This window comes from Panthera onca, chromosome B2 (genome assembly GCF_046562875.1).
Source record: "Panthera onca isolate mPanOnc1 chromosome B2, mPanOnc1 haplotype 2, whole genome shotgun sequence".
Classification (NCBI taxonomy): Eukaryota; Metazoa; Chordata; class Mammalia; order Carnivora; family Felidae; genus Panthera; species Panthera onca.
Genome location: NC_138343.1, coordinates 79,580,684 through 79,608,325, shown reverse-complemented (window position 1 = coordinate 79,608,325; position 27,642 = coordinate 79,580,684). Strand labels below are relative to the sequence as shown.

Sequence of the window (27,642 nt, the reverse complement as noted above, 5' to 3'; positions counted from 1 at the left end):
ACTCTGTGCTATAAGAGCAGAGCCCCATGTGGGTCTGGATCTCGCAAACCATGAGATCATGACCTGAGCTGATATCAAGACTCGGGTGCTTTACTGACTGAGCCATCCAGGCGCCCCTGTAGTCATAATTTAAATATCACTAGGTGGAGAAAATATATGGCTGAAGGCCCTTATGAATTCAGCTGTACTTGCAAAACACTTCTAAAATGGGTTCGCATTTTATCGATCATAGAAGCCACTAAGGTGGTTGGAAACAGCAGCAAAGGCAGGTCGTGCATTAGTCTTCACAGTGCACAGACTTCACGCCTGTGGTGAGTACCACTGGTGGCTGAGCCAGCTTTCACCCTGTTTTCCTCCTTCCTGAGTCACAGTTCCAGTTTTGTTCAAGCATCTGCTCCATTTCCAATCCAGAGGTGGATCCTGATTATTCCAAGTCAGTCAGATCACATTTTCCCCAGTGAAGGTAGCGGTCCAGCGATGGACTTTTGACCTTACTTGGCCCAGTCAAACTTAAGGGAAGGGCTTCTCTTCCATGCTCTGGGAAGAGGTGTTCTCTCTTTCTCTCCCACTGGATATGAATAAGGAAACTTATTGCTGTTGGCAGCCATATTGCAACCATGAGTAAGGAAACAAAAAACACATAAAAGAATGAAAGAAGGAAAGAACCTGAATTGTTGTTTTTTAAGAACCTGAGTTTTTGATGACACCACTAAATCAAACAAACCTGCAGCCTGGATTTCTTGTTTTGTGAGATAATACGTTCCTTTTTAAGCCTGCTTGAGTCAAGCCTCTATTTTTTGCAGATATAGTATCTGTATAGATTGATGGACTCCCTTGGCTTTTGCCAAAGTCACCCAGTAGTCTTCAGTCCATTGGGTGGACTGAAATAGTGGTTGAGGACCACTACTTTTAATTTTTTATTTTTTAAAAAAATTCCAGTATAGTTAACATACAGTGTTATATTAGTTTCAGGTGCACAATGTTGTGATTCAACAATTCTATACATTACTCAGTGCTCACCATGATAAATGCACTCCTTAATCTCCATCACCGAATTCGCCCATCCCCCCAACTCCCCTCTGGTAACCATCAGTTTGTACTCTGTAGTTAAGATTCGTTTCTTGAGAGGCACTACTTTTGACTACTTTTTAAACGATCTATTGCTTTTCCACAGGTCACTTGTTGAGAAGGTTGTTGCGAATTATTTCAGTGATATCATTCTTTTCATTGACACAGCACTTTATAGATACTTATTATTTATTGCTAGTCCTAGATGGATCTGTGGCTTAGAAGGATTATTCCAAATGAGAGATTGCAGTACAGCAAGTCAAAACATATCCAAAGTCACCCAAGATGTGAAAATACTGAAAATACTGAAAATACTCTGTATGTCATAAGTGCTCTTCTCATTACTAGTTTTAGTCTGATGGAGGAAAAAATTCAAGTCATCTAAAATGGCAAACCATGATAGTTTAAAAAAATAGGAATTGTTAGTGCTGCCTTCCTTCATTCTCTGTTTCAAGGGTGGGAGACTATATACGTGTTTTTCTTACTGATTCTGTTGCTAGTTGATGTTCATAACTTCTAATCAAATTAAACTAAAAATTACATTTTATTTTATTTATTTATTTTTTTTTTTAAACTCTTTTTTTTTTTTTTAATTTTATTTTTGGGACAGAGAGAGACAGAGCATGAATGGGGGAGGGTCAGAGAGAGAGGGAGACACAGAATCGGAAACAGGCTCCAGGCTCCGAGCCATCAGCCCAGAGCCTGACGCGGGGCTCGAACTCACGGACCGCGAGATCGTGACCTGGCTGAAGTCGGACGCTTAACCGACTGCGCCACCCAGGCGCCCCAAAATTACATTTTAAAAACTCACTTGTGGCTCCTACTGGAAAGAACTTGACAAAACAGGAAGTAGGGGTTGCCTCATAAGAAGGAGACCGAGTGCCCAACCTCCCAAGGATTTTGGCCAAATGTCTGAGAGATTGTTCAGAGAATCACCACATAAGCATTCATGAAACATGTATTTGTCTAAGCATTCATGAAACATTTCTTTTTTGACCATAATTATGAGAAATAAAGAATCAAAAAGGAATGTAATTTTTCAACCAACAGTGTACAAAGTCTTGTGCTGGGTGCTGCTGTGATGAAAAGATGAATAAGATACAGTTAATGACATTTTATATTGCCCTTAGACAAAGAAGGCTAGTACAGTGTATGTGAAATAAGTAGCCAACCATTTTAGGCAATAGATAATTAAATGCTAACCTGGAGCTAACCTTGGAGGACCTGGGTGGCTCAGTTGGTTACGTGTCTGACTTTGGCTCAGGTCATGATCTTGCAGTTTGTGAGTTGGAGCCCCATGTTGGGCTCTGTGCTGACAGCTCGGAGCCTGGAGCCTGCTTCGGATTCTCTCTGCCCCTCTCCCACTCATACTCTCTCTCTCTCTCAGTCTCTCAAAAAAAAAAACATTTAAGAAAATGCCGTTTGCAGTACAGAATAAGTGATACCAGTACACAGAGAGAGAGAACTTAAGATGAGTTATTGTGATCAGGAGAGGCTATTTTATAAAAACGATGAGTTACATAGGATGGGTTTGGATGAACTTTCAAGGCGAGAGAAAAATATTTTTTGTTTCAAACATTGTTGAACGTTTCCTATCAATACATGAGTATCTGAAATTGTTTCCTATATTTTGAAATGCTTCAGAATTAAACTTAGAAAAAATTTAAATGTATTTATGTATTTTCTTCCTTAGGAAATAAAAGCATTGGGCATTTAATATGTTCATTATTCATTCACTAAATATTTATTGAGCACCTCCTGTGAGCCAGCTAAGATTCTAAATGATGAGCAAAAGAGATATGCCTCATTGATGACTGAAATCTTGTTCAGGGAGATAACAGTAAATGAGTAATTAGAAAAGGGAAAGAACAGATATGAAATCTGTTTATCACAGGAGCCACTAGGGCATCTCTTATCTCTGATTTCCCTCCTTGCAAACTTCAGTCCAAAGCTGGGAAACCACATTTAGACACTGAGCTCAGAGTCAGAGCAAAATTGGTGTGCATGTAGAGAATGTTCTGGAGTGAGTAACTTGGAAACAGTTCATGAAGGCCCAGGGCCATTGTCTTGGAGCAACCAGGAGTGTGGTGTCTGAAGTTGACTCTCTTGGTCAGTGAGTGCCTTGGGCATGGAGTGTTGGGCTGGTTCTGAGGGCCAGAGGCAAGGAGACACTTGAAGAGCTTAGAAGAAGCAATGAGAAAGCAAACTAGCCTCAACTACTGCCTGTTCCTTTCTCCACTGAAGGAATTACTACCCTGGAGTTCCTGCATTGATGTAGAGAAGGCCATGATAATTGAGGAATAAAAAAAGAAATTAGAAAGAGAGATTGTCATGCTAAATAAAGGAAAAGGAGGATTTGGTCAAAAACAGTGGTTTTTAAAATTGGTCTGGAAATACTATACTTGAGTAGGTCAGTGTGGGTCCTCGATAAGCCTTGGATCATGATTTCTAACCCCTCTACCTTCCTGAATCCAGATGTTAGCCCCAACTGGTACTCTTAGACCACATATACTCTTTATAAACCCCTCTTATGTCCTTGTCTTGCAAAAATGTCATGGATATTCTCTGCAATAGAGTCACATGGTGTTGATGGGAGAAAAAACATTTATTAAGAACACTTATAAGTAGGGTGGCACCTAGGTGGCTCATTCAGATAAGCGTCCCATTCTTAATCTCAACTTAGGTCTTGATCTCATGGTCAAGCCCCACCATGGGCTCCACACTGGATGTGCAACCTACTTAAAAATAAATAAATAAATAAATAAATACCTATAAGTAGGGAAGTAGCAAAGTGCACATGACTTTTTGAGCCCTCATGATCCCCCCAAGAAGGGTGCTTGGGCTGGGTATGGTTGGCTAGGTCCAAATACAGAAAGGGCCCTAAGACAGGGTTCCTCCTCTTAGGGCTCTGTCATTGGAGCTTTCTGGTGGGGGAAGTGGACTAATTGGGAAGGCTGGGCATCTAGCATCAGCCCGTCCTTCCATTGAGCTAACTCAGACCTGCTGAGCTGGCTTTCTGCTAAGCTACTGAGAGAAGATTGGAAATGCATATTTGAGGCCATCTGGATTTGCTCTCTTTGGTTATGCCCAGGGTCCTCCAAACAAGAAAGAAATTCATTTTCCAAAATGAGCATCAAAGAGCCATTTGATGGTCCCTTCAATGACTTCTCGACCTGGAGATTTTTATGTACTCAGCCCCAGAATCTTTCTTCTTTGCCACTTTGGCTCTTCAGGTCAGCAACTCCCCACCGATGATCTAATCATGCTTGGCTTGCATTGACTTCTGGAGACATCACATATTCTGCCTTTATTTCTATATGTTGAATTATTTTCAACATCTATTTATTGAGTGCTGTTAAGGGATAATTTATATAAGAAGATCTAATCACAACTTTCATATAACTATGACACATGTCAAAGTTTTTATTTAACTCATTAATTGGTTAGAGGACCAATAAGATATTACAACTAGTACATTTGAGGATTTGATTTATAGAGATTTGTATTCTCTACTGGAAAAAAGGAATAATTTGCATAGTTATGGGCAGAAAAAATATATTACTGTCAGTTTTCTACATGTTAATGTCTACTGTTATGGCGTTGTAAAATAACCTGGTCAAAGACAATCAAAGGCCACATCGTTATAGAATGAGGAGGGTCCACTGGACAAAGCTTTGCATTCTATTGTAAGGACACGCAATAATCTTACGACCATTTCAATATCTGACAGCTTTTCCTGACAGATTTCCTTCCCCCTGTGATCATACATAATTTCAAAGATTATTCTTGGTCACCAAAAAAAGCTGGTCACGTTAGGTTTGGCTGATTACTTAAAATAGGGGCATCAAGATTGTTGATTGATCAGAGAGGCCTCTTTCAGCTTGCTTTGCAAAATCTAGGGTAATACAGCATCAAATGGTACCAAGTTAACTCCTACCTACAAGTTATCATAAGGAATCTTAGACTGGACTTTGAAAAGCATGTCTTATTTGTTGTCCCAAGATCCTCCACCAGCCTTTAGCTGCAGTACCTTTGGGCAAGTTCCTCTCTTCCTGAGGTTTTGAAAACTACCCCAATGGCTTACCTTTGAAATGACCTTTCTTACTACCTAAAAAGGGTGGTCCCTATAAACTGGTCCAGGCCAGTTTTCCTCAGAGGACTTTGCAGACATTGACTCCATAATTACAGCCTAATTTTGTTCTTTATTTTTTAAATTAATTTATTTTTAAAAGATTTTATTTTTAAGTAGTCTCTACACCCAACATGAGGCTTTAACTCACAAGCCCGAGATCAAGAGTCATGCACTACCCACTGAGCCAGGCAGGTGCCCCCAAACTTTGTTATTTAAAATGGCTTGTCACATCTAGTCAACTGAGTATGACGATGACAATATTTCAGGCAAGGCCTTGATTGCACAATGGAGTCTTTTAGTTATATTCTGGCAAAAAGGAGGACAGATTCTTATTGAACATATATAAATAACTGCATTGAAAAGTAAAGAGACTAGGTAAGTTTCTGAATTCCAAGGGGGGTAATTGACTGTTGGTGAGAATCATATATCATTTTTAAATGTCTCATTTTAGTTTACAACAGCAGAATTTACAAAATTATTGTGAATAGCATAGAGCATAAAAAGAAAAAGAAAAGGCTTCTTTACACATCCAGTAGATAGAGCATTAAAGCAAATCAACGATATTCCAAATAACCTCAATAAAATTTCCTACAGCAATTGGTTCAATCTTATATAATTAATTCTCATTCTGATGGATGTCGGGTTAGCAGTTTCATGAAACTGTCTGCTTTTCAACTATAAAGAGGCCTGGAAATCCCAACTAACTTCTGCTAAAATTCTCTGAAAATTATCCAAGCCATGTCAGCCAAGATTTGAAGAGTCAGTAGTCTGAAGGACCTTGTACTGTCTTCTTCCATGAGATTCTGAGACTGCTTTTCTTTGATGAAGATACAAACTCTGGCCAGTTGATTATAGCGGTCTTTTGAACAAAAAAAAAAAAAAAAGAAAAGAAAAACTATGATGTTTAAAAAATTCAGCTGAAGAGGCATGGCTCAGTCGGTTAAGCGTCTGACTCTTGATTTTGGCTCAGGTCATGAATCTCACAGTTTGAGAGTTTGAGCCTAGCATTGGGCTCTGAACCAAAAGTGCAGGGCCTGCTTGGGATTCTCTCCCTCTCTCTACCCCTTCCCTGCTCTCTCTCTCTCTCTCAAATAAACAATAAAAGAAATTCAACTGAGTATATTTTGAAGATCTTATTGCTTTTATTCAATGATTCATGAATGAGGCAACATCTAATCTAGTAGCTAGGAAAGAGCTCTGAGGAGTTCTATAAAATGAGAGATTTGTAGAAGCAGAAGTGCAGTGTAGGTGGGCGACAAGGAAGTTATACTTGACAAAAAAGTGGACTGGTTAGGGGTGCCTGGGTGGCTCAGGTGGTTAAGTGGCGACTTCAGCTCGGGTCATGCTCTCATGGTCCGTGAGTTTGAGCGATCCATGAGTTTGAGCCCCATGTCGGGCTCTGTGCTGACAGCTCGGAGCCTGGAGCCTGCTTGTGATTCTGTGTCTCCCTCTCTCTCTGTTCCTCTCCTGCTCACACTCTGTCTCTCTAAAAAATAAATAGACATCAAAAAAAAATTTTTTTTAAGTGGGCTGGTTACTGCAAGGTTGCTTTTTTTTTTAGGGGATGACAAGGGTCTGTCAGGTAGATTACCTAACTAGTGCTAATTAGGCGATTCCTGATTGACTGATTTAAGATTCCATTTCTGGGGGCTCCTGGGTGGCACAGTTGGTTAAGTGTCAAACTCTTGACTTCAGCTCAGGTAATGATCTCACAGTTCCTGAGTTCGAACCCTACATTGGGCTCTGCGCGAACAGTGCAGAGCCTGCTTAGGATTCTCTCTCTCCCTCTCTCTGCCCCTCCCCTGCTGGTGTGCTCACTGTCTCTCTCTCCCTCTTTCTCAAAATAAACAAAACTTAAAAAAAAAAAAAAAGATTCCATTTCTGGGAGAGCTGAAACTAAGTCTTGATTTGGTGACATGGAGCTTAGCCTAAGTGACTCCATTTTGGGCCCGTTGTTTTTAACAATAGATAACACAGACTTAATGGCTACTGTTAATTTATTTCTGGTATTTTTTTTAATGTGAAAAGTCTAGAGAAGTTCATAATACAAATAATACAGCTGACAAGAAAATTTTGTTCTTTCTGTGCAAATGAAGACAAAAAAGCCTCTTCCCCACTAGCCCTCCCAACCTCAGCCATATAGAAAACCTGCCCAGGTAGGAAGCCCAGAGGTTCTGTGGATTCAGCATAGGAAGGAGTGGGGGCGGAGCGCTGTACAAATCCAGCCTTCAGCTAAAGCAAATAATAATGGCCGGAAGCTTAAAATAGATCCAGGGAGGAGCTCATTAACTTGGCATAGGAAGTGGTTCAGCACCTCTGGCATTTCTCATTTTGGAAATTGCTTTGGTCCGTTTTCCTTCTATTCACTGGACCAGAAAATACAGACCTTTACTAACATACTCAAAGCATCTGATGATGAACTAATTTAGACTGGTCGAAATAATTGTTCGACAGGAACACAGGGCTTCAACCTCAGTTCAGAAAATCCCTGACATCTGACGTAGGAGGATTTATAGGTTTAGTGGAAATTGCTTTCTCCTGCTCTCCAGATTACATACTGTGGGTTGATTTATTTTTTTTTTTTTTTTTTTTGCATGAGTAAACATCCTTGTAATAATGAACAGACCAATAATGTCTTAAGAGAGAAAAAGAACATCCTTTTCCTTTTTGCTGTTTCTTGAGAGAACTGTTTGGATTTGGAAACCCATGTTGGCTGTCCAGAATATGAAAGTTGGCATCTTCCTGTTGTGGTGGGGATGGGTTTTGGCCACTGAAAGCAGAGTGCATTGGCGAAGAAGAGAAGTACACGAGATGTCTAAGAAGGGCAGGTGAGTGGACTTTTAGGGATAGAGCTAATGGTATTGTTCCAGAATCATTTCCATAATACTGTGTTTTATGTGGATGCCTTTCCCCACTTTTCCCTTTGTTCTCCTGCTTCCTATCTTTTAGGAAGTTAGAATTATGTTGTTGTTTTTTAATGATGCTAGATTAGATATAGTGCTATCGTTGCATATTCTTAAATCTCGTATGAATTGTCCTGGGTGAAAGATAGACTCTGGGAAAAAAGAATATATGTACGTTTTTTAAAAAATTAAGGGCATTTATTGGATGTCTGCATCCTAGGTGGAAACAAGTCTGCAAATTCCATGGGACCTCTAATTAGTGAAAATGATTCTGTTAGTTCTAATTATTTCGGTTAGATTTGTGGGTCCTTTTAAACATCTTTTAAAAGAAAAGGCAGCTTTCTTCAAGCTGTCTGGCTAGATGGATCATTGGATCATCCCCTACCCATAAGCGGAAAGGGTGCAAGGATGGACCTGCCTGCAGACCGGACCCTTGCTCGATGCCAACGGTATGCGCCACCCTGGCTGAAGTGGTGTCCGAGCGGCATCTTAGGCAGAAACACACACCCTCTGACACTCGGCCTCTCAGGCAGCTCTGATGACGGTGCTGGTGATTAAGTGCACACTTGCACACCTGCTTGCCCGACATTTATCAATAAAATAGCCCATTTGGAGAAAACCTAATCCAGCTCTCTTTACTGATGAGGAAATAGAGGCAGTAAGGGCATCGTGACTCTCAGTTTCTTTATCGGCATTGGGTCCAAATTAAGCTTCAGGGCTCGTTATCTCTGGATGTAAATACAAATAGAGGTCAGAAATATCAATTTATGTGAAAGGAAATCCAGCTTTCTAGCGTTCAGGGCTAATGAGACAGCTGGGTATCTAGCTCCTCCATCTCCCCCTCCTGGGTCTTGAGAGCCTCCCTACCCCCCACAGGCTTCCGAACAGCCAGCTACGGCTCACAGCACTTGTTTCGGGATATTTTAGCAACATCGCAAAGCTAGGAGCTGAAATATCCGGGGATCGTGGTAAGTCCTGGACGCTGAGGGGGACTGCTGTGTACAAGCCATATGCCCTGGTTCTGCCAGAGTCAGGAGTTGCTTGGGCAGACAGTGGAATTTGTGGAGCGCTACAGCCATAGAGATTATCTGAACCAAATGTGCTCATGAGGATTAAAAGCAACAGCAACAAACCCTATTGGTTGTCCTCAAAAACTTCTCAGCCTCTCTCCTAAACCAGAGTTGGAGTGGCGACCAGTTGGTAAATACCAATGATGAAGAGAAGTCCCAGAGAGCGAAACAGATTTTCTTTAAAAAAAAATTTACTTAAAAGAACTTTCTTTTTTTATTATGAAAGTTATACATGACCATTATTTAACATTTTAAAAAATGGGAAAAAATGTTTTAGAAACACACAAAAACCACCCATAATCCCTAAGCTCAGAAGTTTATGGGTATTAATGTTAACATTTTTGTGCATTTTCTTTCAATCTTTTATTATTTTTTTTTCTAAGCATGTCCTGGGTATTGACTAGTTTGGGATTATTCTATACGTCCAGTTTTGTAAACTCATTATATTTATATGGTTTTGTCTGCATGTTTACTTATTTAATGTCTACATAATTATCACTTGAGTGACTGTGTTATAATGCATAATGTACCACCATTTAAGTATTATAAATATTATACATGAATATCTTTGTATATAAGAATAGTTGTTTACATACATGTTTATTTTTAAGTGAGCTCTATCCTCAACATAGGGCTTGAACTCAAGACCCTGGGCTAGTCACATGCTCTACTGACTGAGCCAGCCAGATGCCCCTACATATGTGATTTTTTAATTAGAATAGGCTCCTAGAAGTGGCACAAGAACCTTAAATCTCCAAATATATTTGGCCGAACTGTTTTCCAGATTGGTGGATCCAATTTATATATCCACCAACCAGATTAAGTTTTAATTTGCCTAAATTTTTATTATTTTATTTATTAAAATTTTTTTTAATGTTTATTTTTGAAAGAGAGAGAGAGAGAGAGAGAGACAGTGCAAGCAGGGAAGGGGCAGAGAGAGAGGGAGATGCAGAATCCAAAGCAGGCTCCAGGCTCTGAGCTGTCAGCACAGAGCCCGACATGGGACTCAAACTCATGAACTGTGAGATCATGACCTGAGCTGAAGTCAGACACTTAACCGACTGAGCCACCTAGGTACCCATATGTAACCTAAATTTTTAAAGGGATCACTTAATTTCATCCAGAATCTAAACTCATAAGATGCTAGTAGTTTGTATCCAGGCTTCTTTTCGTAATTTATCCCAATGGAATGGGAAGCAAGATGAACACACTCACAGAACAGGGTGAGGCAAGTGCGGTGTCTATGGTGCAAAATTGAAGGAGGTGCTTGCATGATCCTGAGAGTGCCTCCTTAGGTTTTTTTCTCACTTGCCTCACTGTAGTCTCCACCCTGGCAAATCATTCAAGTGTTTTTCCCCTCCGAGATCTCCATGGGAGGCACATCCAGGTGGAGTTCCTTTCACAAATCCATGCTTGGTAAACATCAGAATGTCAGGGCATTGAGCAATGTTTCCAGGATGAATCAATAGTTATTGTCTCTCTCTCCTCCCTGGAGGAATGGAGGCATAACCTGTCTACACCGCAGGCCCTGGGACAAATGCCAGCTCTTGCTCTGGGAGGGCAAACTGATCTACCAGAAGCCGGAAGTACTGTTACTATACTTGCTTTGCTATGCTAAAGAATTCAAGTTGATTCTGAAGGTAAAGAGGGTCCGAGTTGCTTCAGCGGACTTCTATTTTTGGAGAGATCACACTGGTAGCAGTATGGTGGGAGGCCAGAAAGAGTGCTAGAGGGGAGACAGAGAAAGTAATCCAGAGTCTATGCCTTACCCCAGGTGAGGGATGCTGAAAGCCGGGAGTAGGATATTTGTGGAAAGAACAGGACTAGGGGAGATGGATTTGAGAGCTTTAAGGGGCTAGAATTGTCAGAATTAGCTTGGGTGGAAGACTAGTAGGTAGTTGGATTGTGTGACTGGGTAGAGGGTGGTGCCAGGGAAAGGAGACAGGAGGAGGGGCAGATTTGGGGGGAAAGAGGTGTTCTGTAAGAGCATGTGGATGTGGATGTGCCTTCACAAGATGCTAAGAGATAGCTGTCCAGTCGGAGGCTATAGGTCCACAGCTCAGGATGGAAATCAAGCTTGGGGATGTAGATTTAACAGGCGTCCTCACAGGAGGTGGTAGGTGAGGCGACCCAAAGACACCATGTTGCATGAAATAAGAATAGGATCAAGGACAGAACCTTAGGGAAGAGCAACATTTAAGGAGAGGACAGAGGAAGAAGCCTTGGTGAAGGACACCGGAAATGAGGGACCAAAGAAGTGGGCACATGATTGGAGTAGAGGGGTGTCAAAGAGGCCAAGACAGCCATTTATTCAAGAGTTGTCAGATGCTTGTTACGGGCCCAACACCACACTGGGCAATGAGTGCTTCATCGGTGACTAAATCGGATACAGGTTTTGCCCTCAAGAGGCTTACACACCAGAGAGGCATTCCGGCGAAGTGTTAAGTTTCCAGAAGGGGGGAGTGAACAATAGGGTCAGATCACACAAAATCACAGCAGCCAAGAGCCACTGACGACGTCAGAGAAGAGAAGAGCAGGGCGGTGGGTTGAAGAGCGGGGAGAAGATGGGGCGGGTAGAGGTAACTCGTACAAGCAACTCAGCTGTGCCCAGAAAGGCTGCGACTGGTGAGGTTGGCAGGCGAGAGCTTTCAGGCCAGAAGAGACCCAGCGGGTTCACGTGATGAAGCAAGGAAGCCAGGGGAAAGGTGGTGATGAGGCAAGAGCCATTTGCTCTCAAATCCCTGTCCTGACAAAGCACAAGCCACTTAATTACGAACTGGGTCTCTGATTGCCCAGAGTGTCTTGGAATTTGATTTTGTCCTGCGTAAGTGCTGTCCACTCTTCATCTTGTCCCCCAATTCTCCAGATGGTTTGCTCGAACTTTTGACTCTCTTTGTGCTCCTGGTTCTTGTCCAGTTATTACCTTTCACTCAGTCTTAATTGTTTTCTGAGGCCTGTGCTCAGGCTGCTCCCATGCTCATGACGCCCTCCTTCCCTTTCCTCTCTCTCCTGCTCATTTCTTTTCCTGCTCCTATGCTTGCCAGAGACGTCACTTTCTTGGAGGAGCCTTCCTGGCCCTCCTCCACCCCTGCCTCTCAGTCTCAACTGGGCGACTTGGGAGTTTCCACAGCCCAGTCTGTACCATCTCAGAGGACTAATCTCTCAGCATTAGCACTTCCTCCTCATCTGCCTCGGCTTCTAGATGATGAGCTCCTTGAGGGCTGTGTTAGTCTGCTCAGGCTACCATAATGAATTACCACAGACTGGGTGGCTTAAACAATAGACAGTTATTTTCTCACAGGTCTGGAGGCTAGATATCCATAGTCAAGGTGCCAGCAAATTCGGTTTCTAGTGAAAGCTCTCTTCCTGGCTTATAGACAACCACCTTCTTGCTCTGTCCTTACATGGTCTTTCTTCTGCAGTTGCCAGCAGGGGCAGAGGGGGCATCTCTGGTGTCTTCCTCTTCTTGTAAGGACGTGAGTCCTATTGGATCACAGCCCCATTACTATGATCTCATTGAACTGTAATTACTTCCCTATAGGCCCTATCTCCAAATATATTCACACTGGGAGTTAGGGTTTTAACATATGGATGGGGGGGGGGGTCACAGTCCAGTCCATAACAAGGACTCCACTAGCACCTTTATCCTTGTCTCCCCAAGTTCAAGTACAATATCGGATACATGATAGATACTCAAGAAGTGTTAAGCATGAATAAATGAGTTCTGATTTTTGCTATTCCTGTACTTTATTCGCCCCACAAATATGTACTCACTACATTATGCTTCAGGTACTGTGCCCAGGGCTTGGTGGAGGCAATGGTGATCCCTTGAGATGCTGAGTTTAGTGGAGGTGACAGACATTTAATCAAATAATTTTTACAGAATGTCAGAATTTCAAGGACCTTAGAAATCCCTTCATTTTAAAGATGAGAAGAGAAAAGTCCCCAGATGTACAATGCCTGTGGCAGGGTCATGTAAAATCCCTTCAGAATTCCACATCCCTCTTTTCTCCATGTCCAGTGCCCTCCTCTCACCATCATAAAGTGAGAACAGGACATTACATTGACAGATGTAAGGTTCAGGTTGAACTATATGAAAATGTTTTTCTAGGTCAAAACCAGTTGAATGTCAGCCGTTTTATGTGGTTCAAACATTTTCTGGCTTAATCTTTATAGCAATCTTGTAAAGTTAGTATTATTTCCCCATTTTATGGAAAATTGAGGCACAGAAAGATCAAGTAACTTGCCCAAGGTTTACAGCTTGTTTGTGGCTACCCTGAGATTCACACTGAAGTCTGACTGGTGACAAATCTGAGCCCCTTCCCATACTATAAGCTGCCTCACTTCAAACAAGTGATTGTGACTTATAATTACTATGACATCAAGTCCCCTTGTGGGCCTTTACCACTCACTCTTCTAGGCCTGGTCCTGCTCCACTTCCAGGTGAGAGGGCGAGATGTGGGTAAGTGGACAAGTTCACTTAGTCACTTCACTTATCAAAATGCATTGCAGGCTGGCTCCTTGACAAACATACCCTTTATTTGCATGCTTATTTTGGTCTTGGTTTTTTATTTACAAAAAAAATTTTTTTTTTAATTTTAGAGAGAGAAAGAGAGTGTGAAGTGCAGGGGAGAGGGACAGAGGGAGAGAAGAGAGAATCTTAAATGGGCTCTACCTCAGCAAGGAGCCTGATGTGGGCTCGATCCCACAACCCTGGGATCATAACCTGAGCCAAAATCAAGAGTTGGACACTCAACCTACTGAGCCATCCAGGAACCCCTGGTTTTGTTTTTGTAAAAGCGGATATATTTAATTAGTGATGGGAATTCTACTCAAAAGACATTTATTGAGAGCCTAAAGTGTTCAAACGCATGTAGGTACACGGTGGATAGTATATGATCAGTAAACAAAGTTTGCTCATAAAGGGGGTAGCATTGGAAATAGAGACAGATCTCTACAAGGTCAAAAGTGGTATCTAGAAAGTAGCTGAAGAACTATAATAAATGGGAAAAATACAACCTGAGAATTCTGATAAAGAGAATAGGTAGAAAATAAATCAAAGCTTTAAATTAAAAGAAAGCAATCCAGTGTCTTCAAATGGGAAAGCATAGGAAATTTATGTTGGGACGTATGTACAAGATAAAAGAGACGATCTAGGTCAAGATTTTACAAGAGACGCAGGGTGACAAGCATGTTCTTGCTGTGCCCTGTCACTGAGGGTGATAGCAGCCCAGGCCTGTGTGCCAAGGACCTGCCAGGTTGGTGGGAACAGGAGTCCATCATGGTGGCAAGAAGAAGGCTTGATCAGATGACCTTGAGCTAGGACTCTGAGACAAGATCAGAAGGCAAATGAAATTGGGCTGGTCCACCCACACCAGACACAATCCCTGCTGTCTTTTTGTTCCAGGAAGCTCAGGTCTCCCACAGGTGTGCAGACCTTAGGTGTCCATGAGTATACACATCCTGTATTAGTCAGGGTTGTCCAGAGAAATAGAACCAGTAGGATGCATGTGATATGTATCTGTCTATCTGTATATATGGTATTACATAGATATATTGTGTGATGTACTGAAATATATACGTATGTATGGAGGGAGAGGTGGGGAGGAGGATTTATTCCTTTGAAAGAATTGGCTCATGTGGTTGTGGGGGCTACCGAGTCTGAAACTTACGGGGCAGATAGCAGTCCAGAAATTCAGCGGCAGATGATGTTGCATCTTGAGTCTGAAGACAGTCTGGAGGCAGAATTCCCTCTTCCTCAGCGGACTCAGCATTTTCGCTTAAGGCCTTCATCTAATAGGATGAGACCCACCCACACCATGAAGAGCAACCTGCTTTGCTGAAAGTCTGCTGATGTAAATGTTAATCACATGTTTAAAAATACCTCACTGTTGGGGCGCCTGGGTGGCGCAGTCGGTTAAGCGTCCGACTTCAGCCAGGTCACGATCTCGTGGTCCGTGAGTTCGAGCCCCGCGTCAGGCTCTGGGCTGATGGCTCGGAGCCTGGAGCCTGTTTCCGATTCTGTGTCTCCCTCTCTCTCTGCCCCTCCCCCGTTCATGCTCTGTCTCTCTCTGTCCCAAAAATAAATAAAAAAAAACGTTGGGAAAAAATTAAAAAAAAAAAAAAAACAAAAAAAAACAAAAAACCTCACTGTAACATCCGGGCTTGTATTTAACCAAAAACTGGGTACCATGGCCTAGCAAAGTTGACATATAAAATTACCCATCACACATTCTTAGAGGTTGTGGTTTGAAAAGCAGATTATCGGTTACTTACCCAAAATTCCACTTAATAAGAAATCAAAAGAAATGAGCTATTTATACCCAAGGAAAAATACAGAATACTTATTCACTACGTGGAAAAATGCACAGCCTCTATAGCAATTCAAGAAATGTAATATAAATAACATTATGATAACATCCTTATTAGGTAAATAAAAGTTAAATGCACACGGACACACACACTCACATATACCCTGTGCTGGGGGGTCTGCGAGGAAGCCAAAACCATATTTGTGGGGCTCTGCCAGTGGACTGACCCTTTCCACATTGCTATACACCCATAGGGCTAGAGCTATAAAGTGCCTTTAGTACCATAGGGGTGATGACTTCTGGAACAGACTTGAAAGGTCTCCAAGCTCCCCCATCACCCAATCCCTTATTTCGCAGCAGAGGAAACAGAAACTGATAGCAGAAACGTGTGGTGTTCTGTCAACAGCCAGAAAAGCTGGGGCTTGAGACCGTGTGCTGGCAGGTATCTTCCCTGCTAGGTCAATGCCTCAGAGAGCAATGTGTACAAAATATCATAGCAGGGTTCCTGGGTGGCTCAGTTGGGTAAGCATCTGTCTTCGGCTCCGGTCATGATCTTCCGGGTCGCGGGTTCGAGCTCCATGTAGGGCTCTGTGCTGACGCTTGGAGCTTGGAGCCTGCTTCAGATTCTGTGTCTCCCTCTCTCTCTGCCCCTCCCCTGCTCATGCTCCATCTCTATCTCCCAAAAATAAATAAATGTTTAAAAACTTTTTTTACTTAAAAAAAAAACAAAACAACATATCCTAGCAGCCTTACTCACGGTGGGCACACTGGAAAGCAGCCCCGTGTTCAGTCTCAGGTAAGCAGCAGAACAAACTTGGCCGGTCTGGCCCATGTCTCCTCCCCAACCTCCCTTCTAGTGCCACACGGACCTCCTTGCTGCTCCTGGGGCACACTGTGCAGCCCCACTTCATGGCCTCTGTCCACTCTTTTCTGGCATCGGGAGGTTGCTTTCTCATCTTCTTCAGGCCTCTGCTTGATTGTCACTTTCAGGGAAATGTTCGCTGGCCATCCATATAAAACAGCCAGCTAAGTGCCCACTCCCAAGCCCTTATCCTACTTACCATCATAGCTCTGAATTTATGTTCCCTTAAGGTAAGGTGGAACCCTGGCTGTGCCCGTGATGATTTCCTTTGAAGTTTTGGCTTGGGCAGGCGCAGTTACAGGCAACCCCGAGAATCCATCACCAAAGCCCCTCAGCTAGATGGGGCAGTGGTGGCAAGACTGGCTCCAAACGATAAGAAGGCTCGGCTTTGGGACTTGGAACTGCCACATAGTCACTCCATGACTTTAGACAAGTCACTTGACATCCTCGAGTCTGTTTCTTCTGTCAAGTGGAGTCAATTATGTCTGTCACCTCAGGGTTATTGTAAGGACTGTGTGAGCCAAACTATGGGAAAGTGCTTCAGATGTTGTAAAGCTCAGGAAACCCCTGAAGACCTTGGGCCCCACCTATGCCATCTTGTCATGGGCACGGATAAGAAGCTCCTGTGCAGACTGTCATTCTACCGGACCCCCTTAGGGCTCGTCTCTGCTTTGAGGACAGTTATGCTACACACATCACCCAGTGACTTTCCCCGGATATGCCAAATGGAGGCCCCACCCAGGGAAAGGAGATCAGTTTAGGGTTTAGGATGTCTTGCTCTGTCTGAGCTCTCACTAGTTTCACGCCATTGACGTAATGGGACACAGCAACGTTCCTAAGTTGTCTTTGTAATCAAAGTTCTAGCACATGGCCAGGAGACAACCTGGAGCTTAACTTCCACAGTTTTCATGATACCCTTTGTTCTTTGTCACTATCAAGAAGCATTTTCCCATCTTTAGTTTTCTGGCCTCTCTCTTATTTTCCAGATTTTCTCTGCTGCATAATCCTTAAGTTTCCCAAGCTGTAATACATCTGGGTCTGTAGGCTTGCGTTCCATTAAAAAAGCTAGAACAGTAAGTGGTTCTCAATATTGGCAGAGGAGGTTTGAAAGCTACTGATGGCTGGGTCCCACCCCTGGTGTGCAGTGTGGCTTGGGAAGTTTCAAGTTCCTCGGGTGACCCCAAAGTGCATTCATACTGAGATACCCTGAATTAGATGACCTCATGCCAGCATTTTCACCATGCTGGGCAGCAACTATTTCTTTTCACTGCTCCCTTCCCAATGCGAAGGCCAGTCTCTCTGATGGAGATTGGATTCTATTAGCAGACTCCCAGCCTGACCCTTACCGTTTGTTAACATTGCTGCCTACCCACCAAGCAGTGTATTTCCCTCTGCTGACTCTTCTGGCTCAGAATACTTTAGGGAAAGCTCCTTGTCTCTAGCACCTTTCTTGAGTCTCACCTCGTTTAAGCCTTGGCCTCCTTGGCACATTTCTCGCAGGTCCATTCAACTCTTTAGGATACACCTTTAGGTTTATGTTTCTCCTTTTGTATTTTGTACGTGTTTTTGTGAAATCTGATTTCTTCACACTGCCAGGAGCTGGGGCTACAGAGATGTACAAGAGAGATCCCACCCTGATATAGCTCATGGTGAAGTGCGTGAAGTGGTCAGAAGGCCCCTGGCCACACAGGCTGGTGCACATTCTAATAAGGCATGTGAAGAAGAGAAGTGTTGATTTGGGCGGGAAGGATGGAAACCTAGGAATTCTTCCAGGAAGAGGTAACACTTGATCTGGGAACACGAGGCATTGTCTAGGTAAGGAGTATGAAGAATGGAGGCAAGGAATTTCCAGACAGATGGGACAGCAGGAGCAAAGGCATAGAGGTGTAACCAGCAGCTGTGGGAGACAGAAGTGGGGGGAGCTGAGGCAGAGAAAGAGCCTTTATGTATACATGGCTATTACACATGCCACGAAAACAAGAGTGTTTCCATTAGCTAGTTGAAAAGATTCCTTCCTTGTCAAAATTAAGTTCTCTATCTTCTCAGAGGTGACCTCATCAGCAAAGTGAAGTATAACTTATCAGGTGCTCTGCTCTTAGCCAAATGAGGGAGACATCCAGCAGTCCCCTTGCTCATCATGGGTTCCCAACCCTGCTCTACCTAACCTCTGAGAGAGTTCTGAGATGTGCTTTGGGAAAACACCATCCACACACAAGCTGACTAGGAACTATAAGAAGGAAATGTCAGGATGTACCATAGGTCAGAACTTTTCATTCTTTCCAAAAGGATAGGATGAACATGGGTGTTCAAAAAATGTACAGCCCAAAACTTTACTGCCCCCAAAGCTGTTTCAAATGTTATCCTATATCATCATAACTTGGGACATGTCTGTGCTTTCTCCATAACTTCCCAGAGGCTCATTCAATAAATGTGTGGGCATCGATTTTGTGCTGAGTCCATGCTAGCACTTATGTGAGGGAAAGATAAGCTTAGACCTTTTACATCTAACCCAAATTCCAGACAATCAGAGCCAAATCTTCCAACAAGACACTGTACTGACCTTACTTCCAACCCTTGGAGCCAGACCCTCTGGATTTGACTCCTGGATCCATCACTTTAGCAAGTTACTCAGACCCTCTGTGTCTTAGTTTCCTCATGTATAAAATGGGAATAATGATAAAGCCTACCTCAAGGTTATGAGGACTAACCCTAGATAATACATGTAATGTAAGTTAGCATAGTACCTGACAGATAGTAAGTACTCAAGCACTGTTGGTTATTCCTATTATTTTCTGTGTGTCATACTTCGTTTCAAGATTAATAATCAGGGGTGCCTGGCTGGCTCAGTCAGTAGAGTGTGTGACTGTTGATCTGGAGGTTGTGAATTCAAGCCCCACATTGGATGTGGAGCCTACTTTTTAAAAAATGAATAATCATACTTCTGGCTGGTAAAAAGATGCCAATGCCATGTAGAAGATTTCATGATATATTGCAACTTGAGTTTAAAAGCAAGTTACAGTATCTCCTCTTTTTCTCTCTTTCTCCTTTCAAAGGATGAGGGTATATACAGATGGCAAAGATTATTTCTTTCTTTTATTTATTTATTATTCATTTTTGAGAAAAAGAGAGAGTGTAAGCAGTGGAAGTGCAGAGAGAGAGGGAGAGTTTCAAGCAGGTTCCACACTGTCGACACAGAACCCAATGTGGGGCTCGAACTCATGAAACTGTGGGATCATGACCTGACCATGACCTCTCGAAATCAGGAGTCCAATGCTTAACTGACGAGCCACCCAGGCACGCTGGCAAAGATTATTTTTGAATGGTTTTTATTTTCTCCTTTATTTTATAATTTTTAAAACATGGGCACATAAGGGCAAAAATGTTATTTAAAAATATTAAACATCAATGAAAAAGACTTTAAGAATCCTGTTTATCAGTCTTTTCTAGGCTAGAATCTAGGCTTCACGATGGGAATGGCAGTGGCGTCTCAGAGCCCAGTTCTGTTTCAGGCTGGCCCAAAGCCAAAGAAAGAACTGGGTCGAGCTCAATTTCCATTCTGAGCCCTTCTTTCAGTTCCTCCTGTTTCCCTTTTCAGATGCCCATCTAGGGGGCCATTTCCTTCCTTCAATTAACATGCGTTGAGAGCCCACAGGAACCCAGCACTGTACAAGGTACTAAAGATAAGACTCTGCCTTTGGTGGCCTGTGGTCTCAGCCTGTCCCTGCCGACCATCAGTTGTGATGGCCTGTAGCCCAAGGAGCAGCCCTCCCTCCAATCTTAGCTTTTCCCTATGCCTGGGACCCACTCTTGGGACCCACTGCTGCCGAGCTCCTGCCTCTGTTCCACTTTGCTACAGATGACATAATCCCTATGCATCAGCCCGGTGTGTGTGCATCATTCGAGTCCTGGCAGAAAACAGCAGTACACTCAAAAGGGCTTAAACAATAATTGAACAAAGGGACTACTCGCAGAGCTGTGGCCAAGGTTCAGGGAACCAACCAGGACTAGGAACAGAAGGAAGCCATGACTACCCACAGGCCTGGAGGGGAAATAGTATTATTGGAAATTATTGAAGATACTGTGATTATCTGTAATTACAGAGCAACACAGACATTGCTAGTCCCTGGCATTGAAGCAGGAAGAGATTGAGGAACAAATGCCCTGCTCTGTCATCTCCTGCCAGTGCCCATGTGGCTGAATCCACAAGCCAGACGGCAAGGAGGCCCAAGTGATACAGTCCACCTGGCAATGTGTTACTCTCTGTAGTAACGGTTTCGTGGTAGATTCAAGTAAAGAGTGGCATCAATTTCTGATCTGCCCAAGGGGGAAAGGTTTACCTTCTGGTAAACCGAGGGGGGAGAGGTTTTTAAGTCAGATCTCCTCAGACCAGTCTAAGTAATTAATCCTCCAAATCCCTGCTCCTGTGAGTACTGGGGAAATGCTCAGCAAAAGGCTAAATTAATGCAGTGAAGCGTCATAGTTTTGTTTTTTTCGTTCATATTTTATTCTGACAATATTGGCAGTAGATCTGAAGGGTGAGGAGTACTTTGTTGATTTGGGTACCTAGACTGTCTCTAGCATACCTTTGTTTTTAATGTTCGTCGTACACAGAGACAGAAGCACGCAAAGATGCCGGCAGACAAGGCAAGCATGGCCGTCAACACATGCACACCATTCTAAAGATGTCTCTTCCTCACACGTCACCTGTGGTGATTTTCAGCAGCAGTCCCCACCCCTGGTCCATTTGCTGGAGGCAGAAGGTGGGGGACCAGAGGAAAGGAGAACTGGAAAGGAAAAATGGCGGGGCTCCTGGATTCAGCTGGGTGAGAGAGAGGATGAGGGAGGCGACGGGGACCAGCTTTCCTCCTCTCGAAGTCCCTAGCTTCTTCCTCCCTTACATCCGTAAGCAGCGTAGCTTGGTCCTTGTTCACTAGTTCAAATTCTTTCCCTGACATGCTTCCTTTGCTGTGAGCACATTAATTCCCTTACTTTGGAAGGAAACTTCCTTACCAGCTCAGTAACGACAGTGACTTCTTCCATTTGTGTACCTTTTAGAGTTTGAAGAGTACTTGCACGCACATTATCTCATTTATTCCTCACACCCCTTGTCAGGTCACAGAGCTTACCTTCTATCAGTTAAGGGAACTGAGTCTCAGGAAACAAGGCGCCTAAAGGCACCACGCAGACAACGTCAGAGTGAAGGTCAGAGCCCTGGTTTTCTGTCTCCCCGCCACATTTTTTTCTCCCCACAATGATGAAGGTTTCTTCAGGAAAGAAGATGGCAAAGGACTTAAAGGTGGACATAGTTAAAAAGGAGGAAACCATATATATTGAGAATAAAATGAGCCAGGGCAGTGGCTCTTAAAGTGTTGTCTCCAGATCAGGGACATCAGGGGCATCCGGGAGCTTCTTAGAGGTGCAAATTCTTGAGCCTCAGCCCAGACGTACTGAATCAGAAACATCAGAAGAAAAGGGAGTTTCAGGAACCTAGGTTTGAAGAGGCCCTCCAAGAGATACTGATGCATGCCACAGTTTGGGAACCACTGCATCCAGGGGAAAGGTGTGTGTGATGGCACCCTGAAGAGAACACATGACTGGTGTTAGCCTAAGGAGGAGCAGGGAAGGTAGTCAGTTGTTTCTGTGGATTCCAGAGATGGTGTTGATGGCTGGATGAAGACCATTCAAGGCCATTGAAGCATTGCCTATAATAGCAGAAAACTAGAAACAATTCAAATATCTACCAATTGAGGACGGTCATGTGAATTACAGTGCATCCATGTAGTGGATGCTATGTAGTACAAAACAGAACAAGAGGCTTGGGATAATTAGATATGGAAAAAAAATCCAAAGAATAGTTAAATAAAGAAAAAAAGAAAAAGTAGGAGAGTTTATATGTTAACTTTGGGTTTTAAAAAGGGGAGAACTGGGGCACCTGGGTGGCTCAGTCGGTTAAGCGGCCGACTTCGGCTCAGGTCATGATCTCACAGTCCGTGAGTTTGAGCCCTGCGTTGGGCTCTGTGCTGACAGCTCAGAGCCTGGAGCCTGTTTCAGATTCTGTGTCTCCCTCTCTCTGACCCTCCCCCGTTCATGCTCTGTCTCTCTCTGTCTCAAAAATAAATAAACGTTAAAAAAATTTTTTTAAATAAAAAAAATAAAAAGGGGAGAACTAAGGACATATATTTGTATTTACTTGTACCTACAAGAAACCTTGCAAAGAAGAAATCATTCAGAGAGATACCTGGGGATGGGAGAAATGTGGTAGAGGCAGAGATGGGAGGGAAACTTTTCACTGCATTTCCGTTTCTAAAATTGTCCAACCCCGTAAATACGTTACCTATTTAGAAAACATAAAAATAAATAAAAATGGCCCTAGGTGTAATCCAGCAGCAGAACAAGAAGCTGCCTCTGATGGAATAAGGATGGTGGACATTTCCAAGGGCAAATCCACGCTCTTTCCACAGAATGGGCCAACAGAGGTAAAGGGTACCAAGCTCTACCCACACCCACTTCCTCTCCCCTCTAGCTCAAACCCTCCCGGAATGGCCATGGTGCTTTGGAGGGGGATAGACTTCCTAGTAAGGCCAGGACCAGCAGTTATCAGCATTAACTACACATTAAAATCATCTGGGAAGGTTTTAAGAATACTAATTGCCAGGCCCCATTCCCAGAGCACCCAAATCCAAAATTCTGAGGTGGGGCCTGGGCATTGGTGTTTTTAAAGCTCCTCAGTTATGATTCTAAACTACTGTCTTGGACCTTCTGGGTCAGTTCGTTTCTCTAGAAAGCTGGAGAGAGGGAAAGAAGATATCCAATAGCTTAAAAGAAGAAATCATACATCCCATCGAACCTGTCAGGATCACATCTGAATGCAAGAAATTTTTTTATCTGCTTTGATTGGAATATGTGCTCAACCCATTTCTCCCCTCTTGGCAGTCCAATTCTGAAACGAAGTCCCGATATCACCAAGTCGCCACTGACAAAATCAGAGCAGCTTCTGAGGATAGACGACCACGATTTCAGCATGAGGCCTGGCTTTGGAGGTATGAGCCACAACTCGCCGTGGTTGTCTTCTTTTTTCGGGTCTGTTCACCTATGCCTGGGTATAAACCAAAGCAAGGGACCACCCAGCTTTGCTCTCCCCTGGTCAGGTCCATCTCTGTCGTGCTTGGTGGCCAAGATGGAACCCACAGTGTCTTCTGAGATCACCCCTGCCCAGCCCCACCGTGGGCCCTGCTAAACACATTCTCAGAAGGTGCCTGTTGGCCGATGGCGAGGGTAGGCTAGCTGAGCAGTCCTCAGACCACTACTCCTGATAAGGAAGGCTTGGGATCAGTGAGGCCAGCAGCTGGCTGCGGGAAGGACAAGGGGAAGATGGGGCTGCTACATCCCAAAGCTGCCTCCTGAAAATACTCTGAAACCACAACCTTGGACTAAATTCATTCTCATCTGGGAGCTGGCAGATGGAACAAGGGGTGTGTATCTGAGGGCAGAGTGTGGTCTGCTGGATTTAATTAAATGAAAATAGCTTGAGAAAATAATGATCTAGAGCAGAGGGATGTCATGGCACTTTGAAGCTTAGCCTGCAGCTGCCAGATTTCAGCCTGCTCAGTGTCAAATAGGGTTTTCATCTACATGGGTTTCTTCCTGCAATAAAAAATTTATTTTAGAAACTGTCCTCATGTTTTTATTTCTTCTAGCCACCTCGACCCAAAGAATAAACAGATTCTAGAAGAGAGTCTTTATCTAATCTGTAACCTGTTGCTGTTAGATCTAAACCTACCTCAATCCATGGTAATCTGAGTCTGCTCCATGCCTGCCCCCCATGCCTGAAAGCAGGGAGGAAAAGGGGCAGCAATCTACTTCTCCTTCTCTTTATGGATAGTAAGATTTCATGGCTTAGAAATGCCAAAGGCCACCCTATTGCATCATGTTGCCCTTGGAAGCTACCCCATCCTGTGTCAAAGGTACAGATGTGTGGGCTTGGCCAATGACCTGAATGTGGCTTTGGTTCTGGGTTCCTATTAACCAGGTAGAGCCTTTCTCATGGCAAGACAGAGACACTGGCTTCTGTGACACAAGAGGCTGCAAAATCAGGAGGCAAATATAAAAAATAAAGTGGATAACCCCATGCTAAGGAATAACTCCTTAGATTAGACTCAGCTTTGAGCTAGGTCTTCATTGTATCTTTAGATAAGTATGTGCAACCAAAGAAGAAAGCTTTATATTAACCTCATCATCTCAGAATCACCTGAGTGATTCAGATAAAGAAAACTTTAAAAAAAAAATTTACTTATTTTTGAGAGAGAGAGAGAGAAAGCGAGCACAAGTGGGGGAGGGGGAGAGAATGAGGGAGAGGGAGAGAGAATCCCAAGCAGGCTCTGCACTGTCAGCATAGAACCCAATATGGGGTTCAAACTCATAAACCACAAGATCATGACTCTAGCTGAAGTTAGACACTTAACCAACTGAGCCACCCATATGCCCCAAAACTTCTTTTTTTTAAACCTTTGTTGGAATATTCCAGGGAGGCAGCCTATGATCCAACCCTTTGATTTCTGGCTTCATTTGAGCTTGAAATGTGGGGACACCAATCCTTCAATCTGACAGGAAACTGAGGAAACTGGGGCTCCAGGGGGGAAATGCTCCTATGCCTGTCTTTTCTATAGTGAAAATTCAAATAGAATAAATGCTTTTGCCATGCCCCATTTGCAGGTCCGGCCATTCCTGTGGGTGTGGATGTGCAGGTGGAGAGCTTGGACAGCATCTCAGAGGTCGACATGGTAAAGTGCTTCTTTTTCTAGGGCTGCAGCAGGTGGATTCACACAGGGCCTATGCTGGGCCAGGAGGTCCACACACTCGAATTCACTGGGTCTCACAACTCTCTGGCTACGGGAATGCCCACACTCATTTTATAGGTGGCTCAGGAAGGTTAACACACTTGCCAAAAACCACCCAATTGCAATGAAGCAGAGCCCGGTGACAAAGCCAATCTCCCTCCCGTGCCTTTTGCCGTCGGGATGGTTCTCTGGGCAAAGGCTCTCAAACATAAACTGTAGGGTCCGCGGTTGTAGCTGCCAGATATCCTACAACTGTAGATCCTATATCTGGCTGCAGAAATGCAGATGACTTGCTGAAAAGTGTCCCTTTTTTTCCTTTTTAATGAGTTTAGGTGGAAAAATGGAATGTTCTACAACTCCTCGACTTAATAGGACTTTTTACAGCCTTTGCTTAGTTTGGGTTCTCCAAAAAGCAGACTTGAGAGAATCATTCTAGCACAAGTTGAGAGGTGATCCCAGGAAAATCGAGAAGAGAGTGGGGGAAGATGAGATGAGGGTGGGGAGGAAGCACATAGACCTGAGCCTCAAGCCAGTTACTACTAGGAATCTCAGTCCCACTGGGGGTACTCCAGGAGTCAACAGAGAACACACCTCACGGTTATCCCAGCTGAGGGGCCAAGGAGCTGGGGTGCTTAACTGGTCCCGCCCAGCCCCCCACTCACTCCAGTATGTTGAGGGTCACAAGCGCTGACAGTAGCACCTTGTCAGTGTGGAGGCACTTGGCAGGGGATGGGGTGGGTCTCAGGGACACGGGTTCTGCTAGCGGTCTCTCACTGTGTCCCTCCCCTGCAGTCCCCCTCCTACTGTAGCAAACCCCGGGGACTGGAAGCAAGACCTCTACTCTGCTGTTGCATTCTCAGCTGCTGACGGCTCCATGGGGTGCACAGTGTCCTGCTGACACCCAGTGGGTTCAGTGTGTGGGGTTCTCCTCTCTGCCCTTCCCCTCCAGGACTTCACGATGACCCTCTACCTGAGGCACTACTGGAAGGACGAAAGACTGTCCTTCCCGAGCACCAACAACCTCAGCATGACGTTTGACGGCCGTCTGGTGAAGAAGATCTGGGTCCCTGACATGTTTTTCGTGCACTCCAAGCGCTCCTTCATCCACGACACCACCACGGACAATGTCATGTTGCGGGTCCAGCCCGATGGGAAAGTGCTCTACAGTCTCCGGTAAGGTCCTCCCAGCCCTCAGGCTGTGCCTCTTCCTGTAGGTCCTTTTACACCTGAAGCCTGGGCAGAAAGGCAAATCATTTGACCACTCACACCTGCAGTTTTGCTTTTTTGGCTTTGAATAGCTAGCTGCTACTTCTTTTTTTAGAAAATGTTTTTTTCTATTTATTTTGAGAGAGAGAGAGAGAGAGCACGCAAGCAGGGCAGGGACAGAGAGAGAGAGAGAGAGAGAATCCCAAGCAGGCTCCGTGTTGTCAGGGCAGAGCCCGATGCGAGGCTTGAACCCATGAACTGTGAGATCATGACCTGAGCCCAAATCAAGAGTCAGATGCTTAACTGAATGAGCCACCCAGGTGCCCCTCATTAATATTATTCCTGATACATTGTATACAAATATTGAATATTGATAAAATCGACAAATGAACAGAAAAAATGGAATTTATCAACAAGAGAACAATATATGCTCCTATGGTTTCTTTTAGGAAACAATATCACATGAATTTTTATTTCACAGGTTCATATTGATAGAGGTCATTGCTTTGTTAATATGCTTCAGTGTGATAGAATTTACAGAGATAGACACCCTGTTTGCCTCACCCTGACGCTGGAGTTAAACATAAAAACCGGAGTACTCCAATGACTTTATTATACGCAGGCTACTTACCTAAGTCTTGACACCTTGCTTATCAATTATAAGGAGGTAGTTACATGGGAAGGAAACAGAGGCCTTTTCTGTTTGATCATTTTGCACTTGTATTTTGCAGCCTCTGAAAATTTGGATTTTGTCTTTTGGCTTGCAGGGTAACAGTGACTGCAATGTGCAACATGGACTTCAGCCGATTTCCCCTGGACACGCAAACGTGCTCACTTGAAATTGAAAGCTGTGAGTAGACTGTCCTGGACATTGCATACAAACCGCGAGTAATCGCAAACACCAAGAACTGTCAGTAGCACGAACAGCATGTGCTCCTCCTTCCTGGCTGTGCTTTTCAAGTGATTTTTCATTTATGTATCTTTTTAAAAGTTTATTTGTTTATTGTACGTGTGTGTGTGTGTGTGAGAGAGAGAGAGAGAGAGAGAGAGGAAATGTGAGTGGGGGAAGGGCAGAGAGAGAAGGAGAGAGAATCCCAAGCAGGCTCCTCACTGTCAGTGCAGAGCCCGACTCGGGGCTTAATCTCACGAATTGTGAGATCAGGACCTGAGCCAAAATCGAGAGTCGGGTGCCCAACTGACTGAGCCACCCACATGCCCCTCAAATGACTTTTTAAGATATTAAACCTAAGTCC

At 43.8% G+C, this 27,642-nt stretch overlaps 1 protein-coding gene across 3 annotated transcripts in view; it reads left to right on the top strand.

Annotated features, from left to right (window-relative positions):
* GABRR1 (gamma-aminobutyric acid type A receptor subunit rho1) overlaps positions 1-27,642 on the top strand; it is a 41,872-nt gene that overhangs the window by 1,894 nt on the left and 12,336 nt on the right. Inside the window, exons 1-5 of one of the 3 annotated variants that reach the window (XM_060616156.3) lie at positions 7,526-8,028; positions 23,280-23,386; positions 25,059-25,126; positions 26,133-26,356; positions 27,157-27,239. In XM_060616156.3, the coding sequence (XP_060472139.1) occupies positions 7,907-8,028; positions 23,280-23,386; positions 25,059-25,126; positions 26,133-26,356; positions 27,157-27,239 (604 nt within the window). In that variant the 5' untranslated portion in view covers positions 7,526-7,906. Of the gene's footprint in view, positions 1-7,525; positions 8,029-13,605; positions 13,636-23,279; positions 23,387-25,058; positions 25,127-26,132; positions 26,357-27,156; positions 27,240-27,642 lie in introns of those variants that run through there. The other 2 variants (XM_060616159.3, XM_060616157.3) reach the window with 2 other exon arrangements.